General features: G+C 38.7%; 1 protein-coding gene across 2 annotated transcripts in view; it reads right to left on the bottom strand.

Moving 5' to 3' along the window:
- DCLK1 (doublecortin like kinase 1) overlaps positions 1-22,449 on the bottom strand; it is a gene marked incomplete at both ends in the record, with an annotated part of 221,169 nt that overhangs the window by 54,283 nt on the left and 144,437 nt on the right. For both annotated transcript variants that reach the window (XM_084201297.1, XM_084201298.1), the window contains 2 exons: positions 4,787-4,881; positions 17,492-17,608. In XM_084201297.1, the coding sequence (XP_084057423.1) occupies positions 4,787-4,881; positions 17,492-17,608 (212 nt within the window). The remainder of the gene's footprint in view (positions 1-4,786; positions 4,882-17,491; positions 17,609-22,449) is intronic.

The following is a 22,449-nucleotide window of genomic DNA, read 5'->3' as shown; positions in this document are numbered from 1 at the left end:
GGATTCTTTTAATATAGAACATATGAACAAATTGCAACCAAAAATCCCTGTAAGACAAAGTACAAGAAAAACATGAGAATGGGAAAGCTGATGGAGCCAGCTTTTGGGTTGACGTTGAATGGATTAGTTTTGGCTTTTTTTTAATTACAGTAAGATAACCCAGACAAGAAATGAACAAATCTGAAAGCTATACTACAAAAAAGGACCAGCTAAAATGAATGCTTCACAAATTTCAAATTGTGATCTCAATAAACAATGCAAATTCACATTTTACTTGTAGGCATGATTTAAAACTGATTTAAGTACCTTAAAGGGGGGTTGATTCCCTAGAATACTTATTCTATGTGTATTCTGCCAATGGGCATCAATACATACATTAGAGGACATTAGACTGGCAGAGTGAAAACAGATCTTAGATACATTTCTATTATGTTGCAAACAATCCAGGCAAGAGAACAATTTTAAACAGACATCTTATTCTGAATACTAACTAGCTAGTTAATTATTAAAATGTCTTTTGAGAATATACAGTTTGGGAATTTCTAATGCATACTACAGGAAAAAACAATCTTTTGATTTGCTAGAGAGGGTAACACCCCAAAATTTTGAATAGTATCTCCCAAGTGACAGCTCTTGCTTCTGAATAAAAAAAAAAAAAATTAAAAATTATGCATTTGGAACTAACAAATAATGTATTTCTGAATTTTAATATTTAGAGAATATTTTTGCATTTCTTTTCATAACTCTATGATTGCTTTAAAGCAAAATCATTCACCAGATTTCAGTGTCTATTTTCTCTGCTATTTAACCTGTTTTTAAATACTTGAAAGTCTTAAAAAGTTTTCCTTTCTGAAATAATTTTTCTTATCTATAATTAGGCAGAGAGCTGTGTGTCTTGAAATAATGAGGAGAATCTATTTATTATTTTGCATAGATTTATAACAAGACAAAAATTGCTGAATGAATCAGACTTCTTGGATACATACAACTCAAAAAATCCTTATATAGATAGAATTCAGCCTGTCTAATCAATCAATCAATCAAGATGTACCTTAAAACTCTTTTTTATTCTGTAGGTTGCAACCTCTAAGAACATAGAAAAAATACTCAAGTTTTTTTCTAAACACCATGTCACCTTTTCTGAGTCTGCATAGTTAACTGCACTCTGTGGCAGTAGTGACCATAGTTGTGGATAACACAGTAACTCTACTTCAATCTGCTATTTCACACCTGAATTTCAAATGCATTAATCCTCTGGGGAAAAACTCCAAAACTTAATTACGTTCATTGCAATTTAAAAACTAGAATCTTAATTTCCTATTTAAGAATAAAGAAATAATTAAACTGCACGAAAGAGCAACTATAGCACACAGCCTGCTAGTTAAAATATTCAGAAGCTGAAAATTGGTTGACAGTTAGCTAAGATAGCTGATAAATTGTTCCTAGCTTACTTTCAACTTCGTGAATTACACCCATGAAAGTAATCTTTCAAATCTTACTTTCTTCAAATATAGACTGAGTTTCGCAGAAGATTATAAAAATATAACTTTCACTGACTTCTGAATTTCTGGAAACAACTCAGCCAACATACATATGCAAATGAGAAAGGATACATTTTATCTTTTTTGTATTCTGGCTTTTATGGGTACAAAATTTTTCCTATAGGGTTACAAGAATACTGTTTTCCTGAGGACATACCACAAGACAGTAAGTATGCAAGGCCACATTTTTGGCCTTATTCACATCAATCAAAAGCCTTCCTTAAAAGGCCAGAATTCATTTTTTAAAAAGATGAGTGATAAAATGCCAGTAAGTAAAATGATTAATCCCTATATTAAGCTGCCTTATTCACTCCACAGGTCCTTACTATTCCCAGGAAGAAATCCCTGCCTTTGTGGAAGTACCTTGCTTTGGTGCCTCTGGATTCAAAAGCCTGACCTCCACTCAGCTGTACTTCCCAGGAAAAAAACTGGCAGCCTGCCTAGAACCCCTGGGCATTGTGATGTCTCAAGCCTACAATCCCTCACAGCCCTGGATGGCGATGCTGAAGAGCGGATTGATTAGTCAAGGTGAACCAGGCTAGGCTAGAGGAAATGCTCCTGTCACCTTCCAGACCCTGTACCCACCACTGTACCTGATGGCATGAGAGAAGAGGAACTCTGTAACTCTAACTGCACAGGGAGAGGCACAAAACAGCACAAATTACAGAGCTGAGCTGGTGTCCCCAGGACCCAGCATCTTATTTCAGTTCTAAAGCAGTAGCCCCCTCAAACTGCAGGTAAAGAGAAAAAGACAGAGCAGACAAAACACCAGCCACCACCTCAACTCCAGATCATAGCTAGAGCAGCCAACACTCTTCCTCCAGGGCAGGAACAGCCCACCTCTCAACACAGGGGACAAGATGGGAACTTAAATCCATCTCTTCTCCCTTGTATGTCTATCACAAGACACCAGCACTTCAGCAATCTCCTAGAGAATAAACCTCACCCTGCTACTGGCTTGTCAGCACTGTAGCTGAAGCCACTGAAGACCCAACAAAATGCTTTGGGTTTAAATTTGGTTCATGACAATATGGTACATAACATAACCTCTCTAAATCAGATTTAAATAAAAAGACACAAAAATCTGTACTAAAACTGAACAGAACACCATTTATATATCCAACAAGGAAATTATGATTTTCAAGCACTGCTTAATCTTATTTACTCATCGGAATGCACGTTATAACCTTTAATGACACAATCATATGTTTTTACACTGAACTTCTAACTCATTCACTTCACAAGCTAAACATGAAAGCAGATGAAATAAATTCTCAGACTGAGTGTTAAGTTTCCATCCCTGAACTTCTGAGTTGATTTTGTAATCTAAATAATGTTATTGCAATGCATTTTACATGATTGCAATCTATCTTTACATGAATATATTCCATGTTTCATCAGGTAAAAAAAATAAATCTGTCTAAAATAAAGCCAGACAAGCATGAAAGGTCCCCTACTGAGGTCAAAAGGACTGAATACAAATATTGGAGAAGAGAATTCAAGTCCCTAACAATCTTAATCTTATCTCTCCTGTAGTACACTTCAATATTTATTTTCTCTACAGTTAGCAGTCTGATTTTGTTACCCGCTACATGGCACTTTGCATCCATAATACTGCCACTCGGTGATCCTATTACACTTACACATAAAAAGAAGCCCATCTGCTCTCCTCTTCACATTTGAAAGTCAGAAATCTTGTGCCTAGAAACCTCTTGTGTCTAATGGTGCTGATCACATGGCTCCCACTCACCCATCCACAAACGTTAGCAGAAAAACATTTCTTCACTGTGGGGAGCAAAGCTTCAGCGGTGAGAAAGAAAGTTTAGGAAAGTTACCAATGAAAAGAGACAGCCTTGCAGCAAATGCAAATCCAATGTAAACTGGTATCATCCATCTAAACAGACGCCCTCACATCACCAATGTATAATTCATTTGGAAGACTCTTTGTTCCCTCTCCAGTGACTTATTAATGATTCATTAATAAGCCTTGGGAGCAAGAACAAACAGGTGGGGAAGACATTGCATTCAAGAAGATTTTAGCACCAGCTTACCCACTGGAACTTACATCTCTCCTCTCTGTGCACCAGATGATGAAAACCATGACACTACCCTGAGGCTCCAAGCTGCTGCTCACTGGCTGTCCCTACACTGCAAGATCACAGTCGGCCCCCATGTCTGTAAACAAGTCATGGCAGAAACCCATAGCTGCATCCCAGATGGAGGTAAGACTTGGACCTGCACCATTCCTCAGCTCCCTGGCATACATCAGATATGCAGAAGGGTCTGCAGGCTAGAGGGAAGTTGTGTCATGCTACAGTTATTCCTGATCTGGGTATCTGGGGAATCAGGTCTGCAGCAGCTCCGAAAGTCAAGCACTGCCAGTTTTGTACATAATCCCCTTATTTTGAGAGACACAAATTGCATCTTTGTTTAAAAACTGAAAAGGCAGAAAAAGCATGTGTTCAAACTCTGTTTATAAACAAGTCTGAGATACAGATTAGTGCCCCAGGGATGCTTTCATTGAGAACTGACCACAGTTTAGAAAATAGCAGAAAATACATAGACATCTGTCTTATTTCTTTCAAACGGATAAAATTAATTCTATCAGCATGTGGAGCTTTTGGGTTGAATGAGTAATATTTTATCAGAGGGTTACAGCAGCAACATGGGCATTAGCTTAGTTCTGGATGCTTAGGGATATTGTAGATTCCTCCATACATGATAACTAGGGGGAACTCACAGCTACTATCAACTCTCTTCCAGGAAAGTGATGGACATGTGCCTTGGTGCTGATAGTATCTTCACTGCACAAGGCTGTGATATCACAGCTAAATTCCACAGGGCATTCTTTCACCTTGCTTCAAAATCAAAGCAGTCTGTGGGCTGTGCAACTGACAATACCCACAGCAAGTTAGGAACGAAAGAGATTTCTTTGATATTTTCTTTCAGTTGTGAAATAATTAGAAAAAGAAAGTAAAACAAACAAAAAGTTTTGTGAAAAAGGAGAAAAAAAACCTGGTTTTCCCCCCCGAAGGATAACCAGTTATCAGTATACTTAGCATTTTGACAGACACAGAACAGTTGTATTCCACTTCAGGGTGTTTTACAAACAAGGATTGTAGCCAGCTCTTCCACCCTATAGCTCTACACACACACAAGGGATCAGAAGGGAGAAGGCTATTGGATAATGGCTATGCTGGATTCTCCCCAGCCATGCTCAGAAATCAGTTTCCTTATTTCCTTACCCTCTGTTTCCGTAGGCTTCCTGGGCTGGTGGGAGATGGGCTTGGAGACTTCCCAGAGCGGGGAGTAGAAAGTTGGCTACCAGGGGTTCCATTCACTAAAAGGACAAGAAATTGAAAAAAATGAATACAAGGCATTATTAAAGGAAAAAAAAATATTTAAATCAACACTTTTCTTCAGTCTTTGTTGAACAGATGAATTTGCTTTTGCTTAATGTTTGAAACATTAAATAAAGTAATTTAAAAAATAAGTATTTCCTTAGATTTTTGGCTCACGAAGGAATTTTTTTATACAGGGTGAAAGCAAATAATGAAAAAACCTGAAAAGACTTTAGTCAATGGCAGAGAACAGGATCATGTTTTTTTAAACTGTATTGTTCCTGTACTTTACTGAAAGTAAAATACTTCCATTACTGAAAGTAATAGAGAACAAGGTGCTTTTTTAACCTTAAAGGACAAAATATATAAACATTTTCATTCCATTTAACTATGGCTTGAAGTGCTGCCCACTAAAAATAACACACAGTATTGCTTGCAAGAACAAATCAGCTGCCTGCTTTTCGCTTTTTGAGTGAGGACTCAACCATTTGAAGAGAATTTTGCAATACTATCTGACCCAAACACCACTCAGACTTAACCCAGAAGGGCTTTCTGGAGGCAAATGAATTGGAGGCAAATTCCTCCAGTCTGACTTAGAGTAAAGCATCACTCTCTCAAATAAGCAAGTTTCTTCACATATGTCAGTGCCTATCTTTATAGAGGCATCTTCACATGCACATGACATTGTCCAATAAATTAACAAAACAATGCCAGCAGAGGACAGAATTCTACTACAAAGTAATCACACGAGAGGCTATCAATAATATTCACACTGAAGCACTGACAGAAACACTACGAAGCGTGCATCACATATACATGTAAATACTCTTAAACAAGCAACTGCTCTATCAGAGTCTACATTTGTAAGTGCTGGGATAAAAAGAACAATCAGATTCCCAGATTCTGAATCTTAGGAGAATATCTACATACTAAGGATATCAACAAGGCATTTGACTTACCTTCTATGAGTTCTAACATGGACAAAATCTGACTGTTTAACCTGCTAAGAGCAAGCAGCAAAATTCCTGCTCTGTACTAAGCCAAGCTGTAGCCAAACTGAGAAGCAATGGGATTAGTTAAGGATAGCTGGGGCTGCTCACAGAGTGAGCTGAATGCGATGCAGGATTCATAAGCAGAAGCCTTTTCTGCGTAAGGCTGACGTCTTCAGAGCAGCAGTGGGAGGTGCAGGTGCTGTCTTAGGGCTACATCAAAGGTGTCAATTAAAGCATAATGCTGCTGCTTCACAACGCTGAGCCACCGCAACCCCCACTCGCTTTCCATGGAGCCCCGAAAGCCTAAGCAATTTTATATGCTGTGCACTGAATCATAATGAGGTGCCTTTGGGGGCAATGTAGCAAGTGACTCATCCGAAAATCAAAATGACAATAACTCTTGTAAAGCCTTGGCTGACTGGCAATCTAGCAAATGCTAATTCCTTTGGATAATACAGTAGGCATTTTAAAAAGATTCTTCTTACTTTTTGCATAATGCATTGTTCTTACTGGCTAATACTGGGCCCACACCTTACAATGAAGAAATATTTATACCTACTACACAACACACATCAATAAAACACATTATACTGCATGATAAAGGACGATCACTTAATAGCCCTTAGGTGCACCGAGTGATCCAATCTCAACATCACTTTGTGCAAGGCATTGTTTAGAGTAAAGGTGTGATATATTTGCATAACTATAGAAACAACAAGATGCTCTAATTGGATTTAAATAGGCTGGTTTTGTAGAAAAACATTCCACTCATCCAGGCTTCTAAATATCTTTATACAGAGGACAATGATTTGCACATATCAGCACTCATTCAAATATTGTGGAAAGTGTAGGGGAACACACATGCATATATGTATGTTCATACACTATTCAGCAAAACAGCCACAGATCTGTCCAACAGTGACTAAAATCAAATTTATTACCAATATCACTGAAATAATTCAGGAAAAGAGCAAGATGAGAACATTAAAAAGGAATTAAAATTGGAGTCTCAAACTTGCAAAGTTGTAAAATGTATCTTCTAAACACCTATGGCACAATTTAGAAACCAACATTAAACTCCTACTATTCACACACAGCTAGTCCTCGAGACTGCTGAATAACAGGTCTAGTGCTCTGTCTTCTCTTTAAACCAAGCAGATACCCTTGGGTCTTTTTATCATAACCAAATTTAAGATAACAGACACATTTCAATACAACTTGTAGCACCAGGCACTGGTTCATGTTCTTAATAGATTGACTCCTTCCCCATAACTTTCAACAATAGCTTTTTTTAGAATTACTACAGCAATCACTCTGTCCTGAAGACAAAAACTTGAGGCTACCAAGTGGAACCAGACAAATAGTTGCAATAGTGTATTTAACTATTGCTGTATTTCTGTATTGATGTATATTATGTTGATGAGTATCTATTTAGGATGAGAAAACAAAGTATTATCATAAATCCTAAAAATTACTTACTTATCACCGCCAGAGCATCCAGAGTGTTTAAGCTAAGTTTGAATGCTCTCTTCAACTATGCTTTTAAAAAGGATAATTATTATAATTGTGCTTATTTTGGCCATGTAACATATGAAATTGAGAGCACGATTAATGAATTGAGGCCCTCAGCAGATTTAAGTGAAGTTTTCTCACCTCCTTACCCATATTCATAATACAAAGATGCCCATACATAAAAGATGTACCAGGATTTTTGAGAGCTCACAAGGGCTCCTTATAGAGAGCTGATTAGCAAACTCCAGACATGGCAATTAGCTCTGGAGATGAGATTCCTTTTACCAATCTTTATGTACCTGTTGTATTGGCTTCTACCATCTGAAGTAGTTTTCTAGACTTCATTTTAACCAAGTTGCTGTCACAACACAAGCTGTATCATCCTGAAGCCCTGACCTGATGAACAACCTACTAGGAGCATCCACTGCAGTGTAAACTTCCAAAGCTACACAAGATGAATCCTTCTGGATGCTCTCCATACCTGGAGATATATATTGCTATTATTGCTATTACATTATTCTTACTACTGATATTATTAATATAATCCTTAAGACAGACATCACAACAGGACAGAAATGGTAATTTCTGATATTTTCCCAGAACATTCCAGCTCTGTTTATAGCTTTTTGTTTATGGCTTCCTGTGCTTGTGAGTCATTATACTGAATTTCCAAATAGAGGTGATATTAGGTGCTGAGTAGCAGGAAGAGACTGCAGTGATTCTGACCCCCTTCCTGAACTCCATTTACAATCATTACACCATTCTTACATAAGCTGCTCATTACCACAAAACATGTCAACAAATATGTGAATAAAAGCTATAAGATTTAATAATAATAATACTGCATTCCTGATCACTAAATTGCCCTAAAATCCATTTCTAGGTGGAATGAATTTTTGTTGGAAACTGCATTTCTATCCAGTATCTGCACTGCATTTCTCACTGACTGATACAGCACATGTTCCTAGAGGGAACCTTGATGTAGATAAAGACATACAAAATTGGTAAATCACTGTTGTGATTGATCATTTTATTGAGTGAGGCAAGAGGCTTCTTGTCACTTTTATTCATAAAACGGCAAGGGTCACAGACTTCAGCTTAACACACAGCGCCCTCCCATCACCTTAAGAAAAAGATTTATCAGTTCAAAATTTCACCAGCAAAATGTGTATTAAAAAGCTGTAACAATACCAAAATTATTGTGGCTACTCAGAGCAGATGTATGCAATTGCTTGGCTGTGAACTCCTTTCCTCACTGTCCTTTCTCACTGAGGATGCACAACAGAGCAAGGACCTGTCTTTGTACTTGCTCTTCCAGCACCTGGCACACACATGAGGGTGGAAAAACCCATAAAATAGAACACTAAAGCTGGATATCAGCATCTACTGAGATAAATGCAAAATAGGTTTTCATATGGTAATATAAATAATAAATACGATAATATTTATGAATAATACTGTGATAATAAACTAATGGAAATGCTGCAAGTAAAAAGTACTTTGACGGCATTCCAAAAAATAAACTTTGATAGGGCATATTTTCATTAAGTAATAGAAACAAAAAGCAAGAAAAAATTAAATAAAGCATTGAGTGCCAGTCTGAGAAGCCACCAGTACCACTGCAGAGCATTAAAATCAGTCTCCTATAGAGTTGCCTTTGGATGGGCAAGCATATTGTACTCTATAAAACACATCCAGATAACTTGGTATGTTTAAAACAGGGGTTTGCCAAACACAAAAGTGTGTGTGAAGAAGAAAGAGGACACTAAGGGAATAGAACAGTGCAGGCTTTTTTTGCAGCCACAACTTATGAATAGACACATTTAGCTAAAATATTATTTACACAAGTCACAACACACGTAGGTCATATTCAGCAAATGTTAGGAGATAATGTGAGATTGCTTTTTGACCTTGCTGCAATTACTTCTGTAGTTTTTCACTGTCCTTTCTAAAACAATTTTTTTGTCTTGGTAAGATTATGTAGTTACAAGATAGTTAGGAAATAAACCATATCTTGCCTTTTTTTTTCATTCTGCTTCTGTATTTTACTTTTGTACACCTTGTAATTTTTGTCTTAACACCAAAAGACAGACTGTGTACAGAGCACACATCAGGCAAGTGCCCTCAGTATGACTCCTCAGTGAAGACAAGGCTTTAGAGGTTCTACCTTAGTGTGTAGCTGCTTGAGAGAAAAAGCCCAACACCAATACTGCAGTCATTTCAACTGGTGCTAAACTGTCCTTTTTATTTTTAATCTTTTGCAGAGTTTATGTCAAGAAGTTAAGCAGATAAAAGTAGGACATCCCTTTGACACTGAAGACAAGGCCTGGCAGACCCACACAGAACTTGTACCTGATCAGAGATCAATAGATCAGAAATGTCAGCAGAAAGGATCACCTAGAGGTCAGGTTTTCATTCCCCATCCCAGCAGGCACCAATATACGAGTGCTGGTTAGCCACCAGTACCCGTGGTAGCCACATAGTCTGCCCAAGCTGTGCAGAGCTCAGCAGGGACTGTAAACCCCACACAGGCTCTTCCACCTCAACCCAAAGTCACCTATGTCTGCACCAGCAAGCAGAGAAGTGCTGGAGACACACACACATACGGAAGGCATATCTTGTATCTCAGAAGAAAGGAGACTGCCGGGAAAATGCAGCTCCCTAGAATCCACCAGTATTTGTTTTTTCCTCCAATCTCAGAAGCTAAGTGCCTCTTGGGGCTTTTTTTCTTCCTCCCCACTTCAGCTGATATCTATGAAACTGTCTGTCTGCTAATTTAATGTAGTACCTAATCAGGAGAACATCTATGTGTGCACAAGATTTAACGAAAATCTGTCTTTTGGACTATTTTGCCTAACTAGAAAGACTAGGATTCTCAAATCAGTCTGTTTGAACAGAGTACAATTTCTGAGCACGTTTCTTCATTTAGCATTTAACTTTTCATCCTTTAAGAGGGTTAGACTTCTCAACATAACCAAATCTACTTTTCTTACCAACTCTTGTTTTTGTTACTGGGTATAAAATTATGAAAATTAATTTTTCACTGATTAGTATCAAAGACAAACATCATAAATAAAAAATTAAAAAGAAGTCAAGATCAAAGAAAAATCATCTGGAAATCCCTGGGTCCGCAGGATGACTCCATCACTCCCATGGGTTTGTGCTCTTGGCTTCAGGAAAATTTTGCTCCAGCATATTTATTACAAAATTAGGCAGCTGAGTACCTGTAACAGGGTGAATAAAGACAATATGATACGTCGTGGTTTTGCTTTTTCCTTTGAGATACAAAAGACCTTTTTGGAGTCAGATGGTTGAAGGAGGGCTGTTTCTGGATAACAGCCTAAGGTTGAACTATCAGACTAAATAAAAACATACCCCATTGCAGAGGAACACCTCTATTTCTTTCTTTCTTTTTTTTTTTTTTTTTTTTAACTAGCAGAGAAAAGCACAAGCATCTGACCTAGGGAAGACTTCAGTAAGATCCTTGTTTCCATATCCACTTTCTTCTTTAGGGAACATCTACAGTTTTGATCAGGCTTTAACTTAACATGCAGTTTCACAATTTCTCTGCCCAGGTACAATTTAAGAAAGAACCCTCACAAAGACTTTGGTAACATGGCCTACTCTATCCATTCCTCACTATGTTACCTCTGTCATTTGGAATAGGTACATATCAACCCAGGTATTCTTGAACTAGTCACCTGTCATGCAGAATAACCCAAACTCCTAAATAACTCTTTTTAAAACCAAACTTTAACACCTGAATTGATATTGCAAATAAGATTTCAAGCATCTGACATATTCTGAGTGATAACTTGAGGGAAACCAGAAGGGAGAAAAGGTGAGAAGGAAAAAATTTTGAAGAAGGTGCTCAAACTGAAAAAAAAAAAAGTAGCTACTTTGGTTGAGAGTAAGTCCTGAAAAGTAGAGTTGAAATTTCAGAAGGTAAACCAGAGTTCACCCAAACACAGCATCCTTCCTTAATTTAATGGACCAAGGGTACAGTAATTCCAGTCATCTCATGCTGCCCTTGATTTGATTAAAAATAACCATGATGAAGACATAAGTGTTGCTGCTTTCTTTGAATCTATTCCCTCTTCACCCACACTGAAGCTGCCAACAATGGTGTTAAATGGCAGCTGGACAGAAGCCACCAGCTACTGAATAGCCATCAGACATCCATAATTTTTGGTCACCAGCAATGGGCTGATACCCAGTCTCACCAAAATTAAACGTCTCTTTTATTATGCCCTTTCTGAAGTATTATTTCATGCCCACAAAAACACATCAAAGTGGTTTACAGGCTTTAAGAAGACATCAGAAAAATTAAATAGAGGTAGGATTATCTATTGCACTTGGAATCAGACATCAGCCTTCTTCCTACCCAGGAGGTCATACTATCTTTTCTCTGCTTCTCTTCTTTGCCTCGTTCCATGCTTCTCTTCTCTATTTAGACTGAAAGCCTTTTGAAGCAGACAATACCTCAAATGGATTTGTACAAAGCCAAAAAGCAATTCTCCTGCAGTGAGATTTCTGTCTGGTGGTACTGTTTTGAAACACTGTCAGATGTAAATAACAAACTGAAGAAAACATAATAATGGAGAAGTCAGCCCTTACACAGATCTTCCTAGCTTACTTGTACTCTTGGAAGAAAACATTATTCTGTGTTTTTATATAAAAATAGGATGCATCTGTTCTCAGGAGCCAGGGAGGCTATCAGGAAAATATAAGCACATTAAACATATGCTGTGTTATGAAAAAAAATGAAGTGAAAAAACAAGAATGGAAAGAAGGTGAACACCACCTATGTAAAGGCATACATGCCTTAGAAATATGCCAAAAAATGGTGTAAAGGCAGTCCTTTTGCTCACTGTAGATTGCATAGCTCAGGAAACAACAGGGAGTGTGTGTTTCTCACAGATGGATGCCTTTTACTGTGCCCTCAGCTAACCAGAGCACTGATTTGAACCTTTGTGGCCCTGATCACTTTTGTAGCCTCTGGTTTCATTAAGAGTCTTTTCCCACAACCCTGCAGCCTGATTTCCACTCACAGATTCCCCACTTAGCCCTGTGCTTCCACAGCAGTGTGTTCTAGAGCCTGTGGGTTAGTGTTTTTCATCCTATAGTTCCCATGATGTTATTCCCATGGCCTGAAAGTGCTGTTATGGGATGTTCCATATAGAACTTTCAGGCTCGCCAAGGAGGCTGTCTTTAGGGGCAACCGAGGGCAAAAAGCACCTGCAAAGAATGAAAGTCATCTAAGAGCCCTGGAATTGTCATTAAGAGTCCTTTTTCCCAAGTAGCAGATGAGACAATGAAGGAAATGGTTCTCCAGGACAGTGCCTGGTGGCTACCAAGGGAGAGGGGACATTTAGGGTCTTTTGCCTGCTCCTCACAGAGTCAGGGGTCACCACAAGAAGGTGAGACTGAAATGAAAAGCAAGGGCTTTCAAGCAGAATTTCCTCAAAAATAACTTAACATTACTGAGTTTAACTTCAAAGCACCAGTTTTGGTAAAATATTGTTGCTCCAGACTTATAGACGCAAAAACAAGACACAGAAAAACAACAAATCACCAATCCCTCCACATAAACCCTTTGATTTCAGTAAGCAACTTCAGAAGCTATTGGGATGAATTTGGGAAAGTTTATCACCCCAAACTACCATTTGCTCAGAAAAAGGAACTCATGGACTTCATCCAATTTATAAATACTTAGTGCAAGCCAAAGTTTGGCTTAATTCATTGTCCACCTGAAATTCTGTGTCAAAGAAGGGAAACAGTTGTTGAGGATGGCATTTAAGTGCTTAAACCAGAATAGATTGTCTACATGCCTTAGCCTTGTTTATACATTTATTTCTCTAACAATGGGAAAATGGCCCAAGACTTTGCCTTCATTAACTCTAAAAATGATGAATCCAAATCAGCTATGCTGTTGAACACCTGACTTAAAGACTATACCATACTACAGATGCATACACAAGAGAATAAAAGTTAATGCAAGGATATCTCTTCATTTTACAATTTTACCAGTTTTAATACCCAACTTTGAGATTTGAGTATTTTTTTAACATAGTCTTTGTCTATGGAACTTTCCTTTTTTGGCCCATATAATTATCCATGTGTATTTTCTTGATATTAACATTAATTTAAGTTTGAAGCAGAAATATGGTCCTTTTGTGCAATTATAATGTGCAGACTTCTCAAAGTGCAGCAAGAATCAAAAAGAAACAAAAGGAATCTAATTCTTTTTAATTAGCAACACGCTCTTTTCCATTCACCTCTCTCAGCTTTTCATCAAGGGTAGACTACCAAGTATGCTTTTGGTTTCCCTTTATCCCTATTTCTTCCAACTTTGTTCTGATACAAAACTCTTCAGAAAATGATACACCTGTAACTTTTTGTAATATGTATGTGTTGTCTTTGATCAAAAAATCTACTCTTTTTCTTTTTTTTCCTGTTATTGCCAATGAAAGAAAAATCCCTAAAAGTAGCTTAAAGTTTAATTGAAAGCAGTTTAAAAACATACAATAAAAATACATGTACATGCACTTAGCAGAAACAACATGACAACAAAAAGCATAACTTTCAGCTATGCACAAGTCATTCAGGAGCTTCTCTACTAATGAGATGTTTAATGTAGATCTCATGGAAAAAATTATCAGCTCATATGTGTATTAGATGGCAATTTCTCTCTTCTGCTTCTATCACAGGTACACAGAATTCCAGGAAACAAGCAGCATTTTTATGCTTGCTGGGTGGCAGAAAAGTGAAATCTCTACGTATTGTTTGCATCTTTTAAAAATCATTGACTGGTTTTGGCTTTATGTGATTTAAAAACAATTCTTGATAGCAAATGCTTAGTACAATATTTTTTCCTTGTTCGAAAGTAATACTGATCTAAGTACTCATGTATGTAAGATTAGAAATAGGCTTATTGCAACATTCACAAAATTTGACCTACTTGCAAAAAGCAAACAGCAAAAATACTGCCAAATCAGAGCCGTTCCCCTCACTAAAAATAAATTCTATAGAAAGACTTTCAATTGTTTATCCTTTTTAAGCTTAACAAATTTAGAATAGAATAGGACAGAACACAATAGAATTAAATAGAATAGTTCCTTTGGAAGGTTCCTACCACAACCAGCTAGCCCAACTGCCTGACCAACTCAGGGCTGATCAAAACTTCAGCATGTTCAGCTGGGAAGTGGAGCTTCACAATAGAGTGGCTTTGCTGTGCACCTGTCATCCAAGCAGCCACAAGGTATTTCTCGGTAAAGGAGTGCTTCCTAGCTATAGAACATTGCGTTGTTTAGACCAGAGAAGACCTTTAGGATCATTAAATCCAACTGATAATCCAGCACTGCCAAGTCTACCACTAAACCATGTCCCTCAGAGCCATGCCTACACATCTTTCCATGGATATCTCCATGGATGCTGACTCAACCACTTCCCTGGGCAGACTGTTCCAATGCTTGATAAAGCTCTCAAAAAGAAATGCTTCCCAATATCCAGTCTACTAAACCTTCCCTACTTCCCTGCAGCTTTGAACCATTCCAACATGCCTTGTTACTGGATACCAGAAAGAAGAGCTCAGCACCTTCATCTCTACATCTCCTCCTCAGGAAGCCATAGGGAGCAATCAGGTCATTCCTCAGCCCTTTTCTCACAACAAGACAAGCCCAAAGTCCTTAGCTGCTCCCTACAGGACACACCTTCCAGGCCTTTCATCAGTTTGTTGCCCACTTCTGGACACATTTGAGTACATTCCCATCATTTGTAAACTGTGGTGCCCAGAACAGTACACAGTGCTCAAGGTGAGGCCACACCAACACTGAAAACATCCTGACCGTCACCTCTTCGACCTGGCTGGTGGTGCTGTGTTAGACACACCCTAGGATGTGCCAATTTGTTCGCCTGGTTACCAGGGCACACAGCTGACCTGTAACAAGCCAGCTGCCAACCAGCATTCCCAGATCCCTGTCTGCACAGCTGCTCTCCAGCCACTCCTCTCCCAATTTACACTTGTTCCTGGCATTACTCCATGCCAGGTGTAGAATTTGGTATTTGTTCTTCCTAAACTCAATCCCATTAATCATCGCCCAATGCACCAATCTACCTAGATTCCATCCCTTTGCAAAGCATCTTGTTCCTTCAGAGAGTCATCAGCACCTCCCAGTTTGTTTTTACCCTCAAAATTTTTACTCGTGCATTCACCTCCTCTATCGTTCAATATAAAAATATTGAATAAAACTGGTCCTAGACCTGAACCCTGAAGAAATGCTGCTGGTGACAAACTAATATGTGCCTACTTCCTATAAATGTATTTTCATCTAAGAAATGTCTAAGATGGTTACATATGCCATCAGCACAGCACCATCCAAAATGGTTTGCATTTTTAATATTTTCATCACACTGTTTCATTTCTTGCTATAAATGTAATGATATGTTAATTATTGTTGTTGTATAGTAAAAACACTCCCATTTTTCCATAGGCTGTAAAATAATCTCCTGATTTTTTGAAGTATGTAATATATTGTACTCAGACATTTACAAAAGTGGACTGCAAGAAGTTAAGATTTCCTCACCCACACTTCCCCAGCACCTTTAAGTAAAAACAGTACTATTTCTTTCAGGACCAAAACTAACATGGGATCAGATATTCAACACAGAAAAAATATTGCTAGTCCCATAGAAATCCTATAGTTTCTGTATTATTCTCAGGACACTTATTTCACATAGAAATGTGCATACACAGGTCAATGTCCATTACCTGTACTCACAAATTCATTAGGGAAAAAACACCAGCCTGTAACATTCACACACCAAACAGGACCTCACTTGCTAAAGTCAAATTTCCTCTGTTCCACCTAGCTACAAAGAAAGTAATATAACATATTTATGAAAGAGCTACTCTGGACTTGTTCCTCACAACTGATATTTTATCCCATTACTTCTATTCAGGTTTGTGCATCTCAGCTGTTCTCTAGGATGTGTAGGAGGCAAGTTGCCTCTCAGCCCTGCTACCTACATCTACACCTCTGTCTCTCACCATGTCTCTCCCACTTTCCTCCTTCCCAGAGCAAGATCTTTTTTTCTCATCTTTGTCTTTTTGTGAAAGAAAAAAAGTTCCAGTTGGTCTATCTCTACCCTCTCTGAACCAGCACTGGGCCATTCTGATCACCACTTCCCCACAGAGACCTTATGGTGCTGGATGCAGGTTTCAGGATGACATTTGCTTTCCTCTTGGCAGAAGACTGAGGCAGAACGGGAGGTGGCTTCCAGACTACTCTAATGTTTGCCTCTTGCAAAATCCGTATTCACAAGCAATGCTGCAAATGCTTGAATGAGTCTACTCAAATGGCTCACACCAAGGATTATTCGTACCTTCAGGCACCAGTACTGGCAGTCTAAGGCACTTTTTTGTTTATTTATTTTTTCTGCTTGGGAAAAACTGCAGGGGTGAACTACTCATCAGCTATCTAGTGGGAGCTACTGCAAAGGCCCTTCAGACAGAACTTTCTGAAGCTTTTTGCTGTGTCTTCTCCAGCCTGTATCGCTGGTTTGTTAGGTCAATTCTGACATTTCTTCCTCAGCTTTCTTTTCACCTCACATTCACATCTGTAATTGCATTTTTTTCTCTGCCCTGCCCTTGTTTTCTCAATATCCTCATGATCTTTAATCAATCCTTTCCTCACTCCCTCGGAAACAAAAAAAGACTGTGAAATTACCCTTTCAGCAACACAGATTTTATGCTGCATTACTTGGGCTACTTTCTGGATTGTTCTCATTCAGTTCCTAGTACAAAGACTACCATACATTTTTTTTCCTCAGTGTTTAGTTATTGGAAGCAAAAACATGCATGAAAAAATAAAGTGAATTGAACCACTGTAATGCCAGAGTATGATTTATAACATGCTGAAGCTTTATTTTGTATTGGGAAGACACTTGACCTCAGATGGTCACTGAGAAAACACACGACTTTTTAGTATCAACTATTTTATACATGCAATGTTTTTCCACAGGAACAAGGCATTTCAAGTGCATTGCCCACTCTCTTGGAACAGAATGGTTGCTGTTGTTAAAAAGGACTGTTTGATTGCTGTACCTGAGCTAGTAGAAGCAGGAGACTTGCTGCGTCGGGATGGGCCTGGGCTCTTGGTGGTGCTCCTACGTGAACTCGAAGCTATTTTAGTATAGGAAGTAGATTTCACCACCCGACATTCTAGAAGACAAAGAAACAGCATAAGTTAGCAATTAAGAAAGCCAGCAAGATTCTGTAACAGAAAGAGCATTGAGAACTGAAAACATTTAGCCCACGCTTGTTTTCATTCACCTTGAGGAGTTTTATGAGAAAGTATAAAATCTGTACAAACGGCTCCATTAAAATCCAAGTACAGTACGTACCATATCCCAGACAAAGAACTGCTGCAGTAATCCAGACTTTTAAATTCCATGGTTACTGCAGGTACTTAGGACAGCTTAATTTAACAGTACTGAGACTACTCATAAAATTTCTTTGCTTTTGAAGATTTCAGTACAAGCAATGTAGCAATTTTTTGTAAACAATCCAGATGCAATGTAAGCATTTTTGTCAGCCGAGGCAGTCTCCTCTAGAAAAACCGGAAATAATCTTTTCTGTATCAAAATGTTACAATCGGACACGATGATGCAATTGTCTTCCACTGATGGAAGGTTTGAAGAAAATAAAGCAGGTTTGTTGCTCCTGCTTAATCCTCTGATGAGCAATAGCCCACACTGTGTAGCACACACAATTCATCACAGGTGAGGGAAACGGCACTACTCGCTCATAAGAGACATCAGTAAAATCAATGAAGAGGCGAAATTACCCTCCCACTCAAGAACACTACAAGATGTTCAGGTTAGAGTTTATGTACACCCACACAGATCTGTAGGCATCCTTGCTTTACGACTGCAAAATGGTTCTTGGCCTGGGATGAAAGAACTTATTGTGCATAGCACTGATGTCTTGCACTCCTAATGGATACTAGATTAATCATCAGACATATTACACAGTTGGGAAAAAAAGATCCACTTCTTAGTCAATACACAATTAAAACTCTGCAGAAATGTTTACACTGTCTTCACCTGACAATGTCAGTACACTTCACTTGTTTAAAATTACATCAGTAAACATTTAGTTCTATACCAGACCTGTTTCCTATTTTATTCCCATGGTTAAGGTTCCTCAACAAAGGTTAAGAGAAATAAACAAGAGCTTTTTCTTCCTAGTCAGAAAATACCGTGTACAAGCCTGCACATTATTTAGTCTTCACAGATCAATGGAGCCTGTAACATAGTTTAGACAGATTAGAGAACAAAGAAATAAAATTGAGCATAACTAATTAACTTAAACATATACACCCGAGAATGATGTAATGAAATTTATTTCTCTTGGCTGCCCTAACTGTTTGTCTTTCATCAAGCTGTTCAAGGAAATAGAAGCAAGAACTGATGCATTACTGAGTGAAACAGCACAGGTGAGAGCTGAGAGGACCAGAGCAATGCCTTGGTCTTCCCAAAGAAGCTTTTCTTACCAAACTGTACACATTCCTAGTACCCAACAGTAGCTAATTCCTTTCTGCTGACATTTTTTTGTGATTCATTGATGACTTCTCTTGTTTTATACCTAATAGCGGAAATGGAGAAAAAACATTTACTCTATGAGGAAATTATCTACTGAAAACAGGTGCAATCAGATGAAAGCTTTCAATTAGGTGCCATTAGGTAACTACAGCAGGAATCTTACATTGATTTATTGGCATAAACAGCTGCTCCAAAAACTATATACAATGCAAATGTAAACAGGTTCTTTATCTGCCTGTAAACAAAAAAGTAAAATTTTCAAACACCTAACAGACTGTTAAAACTGTGATGTAATCCTAGCGTGGACCTCATCCACAGGAAAAAGTCAGGAAGGGAAACTGCATATTCCAATTGTCAACAAACAACAAGACTAAAGCAGAACACTCCAACAAGTGAAACCCATTAGAATATATAATTTGCTTCGCTGAAGTATTTAGGAGTTCTTCTTTCTGAAGAAAACAGCTACTTTAGGCAATATGTAAAAAACTTTCCTATTTCCAGCATGTAAAGAAAACAATTATCTACATACCTCTCCTGCAATACATGCTAAAGCTTAACTCTTATTGTACTACAAGTATTAATACTCATTCAGGTTCTCTCAATACCTTAAAAACACCCAGTCTTAAATGCATTATCACACACCATATCTAATTGGGTCAGACTTGGCCAGCAATGGGTCCATCCTGGAGCCAGCTGGCATTGCCTTCCCCCAGACATCGGGGAAGCTTCTGGTAACTCCTGCAGCCCCTCCCACCTCCAAAACGTGTCCATGCAAAGACAGTTCATCTGCAAATCATTCTGAGGGGCACTTACAGACCCTGACCTGTGAGTAACCCCACACAAATCGCACACTGCCCTAAGAGGAAGTCAACTCTTGCAGATAAATGATCTCTCTCCATGGGAGAGAAACACAGATGACCATATGATAATCCAAGAAATGTACAAGCATTACAGGATCATAGGATAATCCAGTTTAGACATGAGAAATTCCTAGTCCAGTTTCCGGCTCAAAGCTTGAAGTAGCTTTACATTCATAGTCCTGGATGACTTGGGGAACACTTCAACCCACTTGGGGCATACACAGTGCAAGAGGATCTTGGAGAACATCAGTGTCAACTTCCAGTTCCAAGTGACAGAAAAAACCAGTAAGAAGACATGCTCTGCTCACTCTCACAAAAAAAGGGAAGACTCTGTGACTGTGCAGGCAGGAGGCAGTGACCATGATAGGAGAGTTCAGTATTGTGAAGGGATTGGAGGGCAAAATGCAAGATCACAGTTCTGTACTTCAGATAAGCAGACTTGGGACTCTTCACGTAGCTTCTTGGAAGAGTCCCCTTGGATAAGGCCCTGGAGAGAAGAGGGACCCAAGAAAGCTGAGGAATATTAAAGGAGCACCTTCAAGTTCCACAACAGTCCATCTCAACAAGCCGGAAATGTTCAAAAATGCCAGGAGGTCTGCATGGATGAACATGTTGCTGCTGACCAAATTAAAACATAAAAAAGAAGCACAAAATAGGTGGAAGCAGGGACAGGTAACCTGGGAGGTATATAGTCTAAGTCCCAGCATGCAGACACAGTTAGGAAAGTTGAAGTCCAACTAGAATTGAACCTGATGAAAGACATCAAGAGCAACAAAAAGTGCTTCTTTACACACAGTGGCAACAAAAGGAAGACTACAGAAAATGTACACCCATGAAACAGGGCCCCAGTGCATGAGATAGGGCACCAGTGACACAGAATGTGGAAAAAGCTGAAGTATTGAATGTTTTCTTTGCCTGTCTTCACTATCAAGCCAAACCTTCAGGAATCCCAGGTCCTAGAAGAAGGGTGAAAGTCTGGATAAAGGAAAACCTATCCGGGGTGGGAGAAGATCAGATCAGAGAATACTTAAGCAAAACTGGCACATGTAGGTCCATGGGACCTGACACATTGCACCCTGCAGGTGCTGATGGAGTTGGATGATGTCCTTGTGAAGTCACTCAATAGTCTTTGAATAATAGTGATGACTGGGACAGCCATTTGAACACCCAGTAAATCTTACTCCTATCTTCAAGAATACCCAGGGAACTAAAGACAAATCAGACTCACATCAGTCCCTGGGAAAGAGATAAATGAATCATGAAAATAATTTCATGGCACATTAAGGACAAGAAAATCATCAAAAGCAGTCATCATGGATTCACCAACAGGAAGCCACACTCAACCAATTTGATACCTCTGCAATGAAATGTCCAGCTTGGCAGATAGATGCAGGGATAGCAGTGGATATTGTCTACCAGGACTTCAATGAGGCTGTCATCTCAGACATTTTTCTTTATATCCAGTCTAAAACTTTTGCTTCAATTCATATCTATCACCATTCACCTTCTTACCAAGCACCACTGTGAAGAGCCTGACTCCACCACCTTGATGGAGAAGAGATGCTGGCCCACTAACGTTGGAGGCCATTGGCAGGTACCCCTGAAGCAATTTCCTTTTTCACACTGAAAACCCCCAGCTCCATCAGCCTCTCCTCACACAGCAAGAGCTCCAGCTACCCCAGTGATGGTCCTTCTCTAACTGTGTCCAGTTTAATGACATCTCCTTTGAACTGGGGAGCTTTAAGCTAGAGACAGTATTCCAGATGTGGTATCATGTGCTAGGCAGAGTCAGTTCCCTGTCTCTACTGAGTCCTATTGAATCTGTTACAGAAATACTACTTTTTTTCCTATCTATCTATTCCTATAAACCCTTTTGAGCTCAATTATCAACTTCTTTGGTACAATTTCCTTTTTCCTCTCAAAAATAATTCACAGGTTGTGAAATTTTAAAAGGTCACAGTTCAAATGAGCATATATTCTCTTTAAGGTAAACTTGTCAAGTGCCATCTTTCCTATGGGTTTACAAGTTTATTCTTAAAGGACATGGGCTACAGTATGGCTGTGGAGAGCCATGTAGGAAAGCCAGTGCGCACACAGCAGTGTGTGCAATAAACTCATGCTTTTAAAGACTAGGTCAAGACTAGTTTCAAAGTCTAAAAGGATTTCCAGTCACAGGCAGAGTGCAACCAGGCTGCTTGTTTTAAATAGGTCTCAGCTCCCAGGAACAGTTTATGCATGCAATTCTGTTGTCACATCTAGTTTGTAAAGTAAAATTTTACTGCAGGCAAAGAACCCACTCAAGTAACCACACAACCACAGCTTGTTCCTCTAAGACATTGCCATAATTTGCCTGTTGCTGTAGGAGAGCTCTGTGTGTATAGAGAAAACAAAACAAAAATGCATGTTTTATTGAAAATGTTTTCTACACAGAATCTAAACTGGTGAGCAAATTAATACGTACCTTCTCTTCATTAACAGTATTTGGATTACTATACAACGGGTCCTTTGCAAGTAATGAAACATAAGAGTGTTTTTCCTCCAATTTTCCCCTAATTTTCTATTGATGCCAAGTCTGTATCAGAAATAGATCTGAACTCCT

Source organism: Fringilla coelebs, assembly GCF_963513975.1.
Source record: "Fringilla coelebs genome assembly, chromosome: 2".
In the NCBI taxonomy this organism is placed as follows: Eukaryota; Metazoa; Chordata; class Aves; order Passeriformes; family Fringillidae; genus Fringilla; species Fringilla coelebs.
The sequence above is the reverse complement of the archived record's forward strand: the minus strand, read 5'-3'. Positions and strand labels throughout refer to the sequence as shown.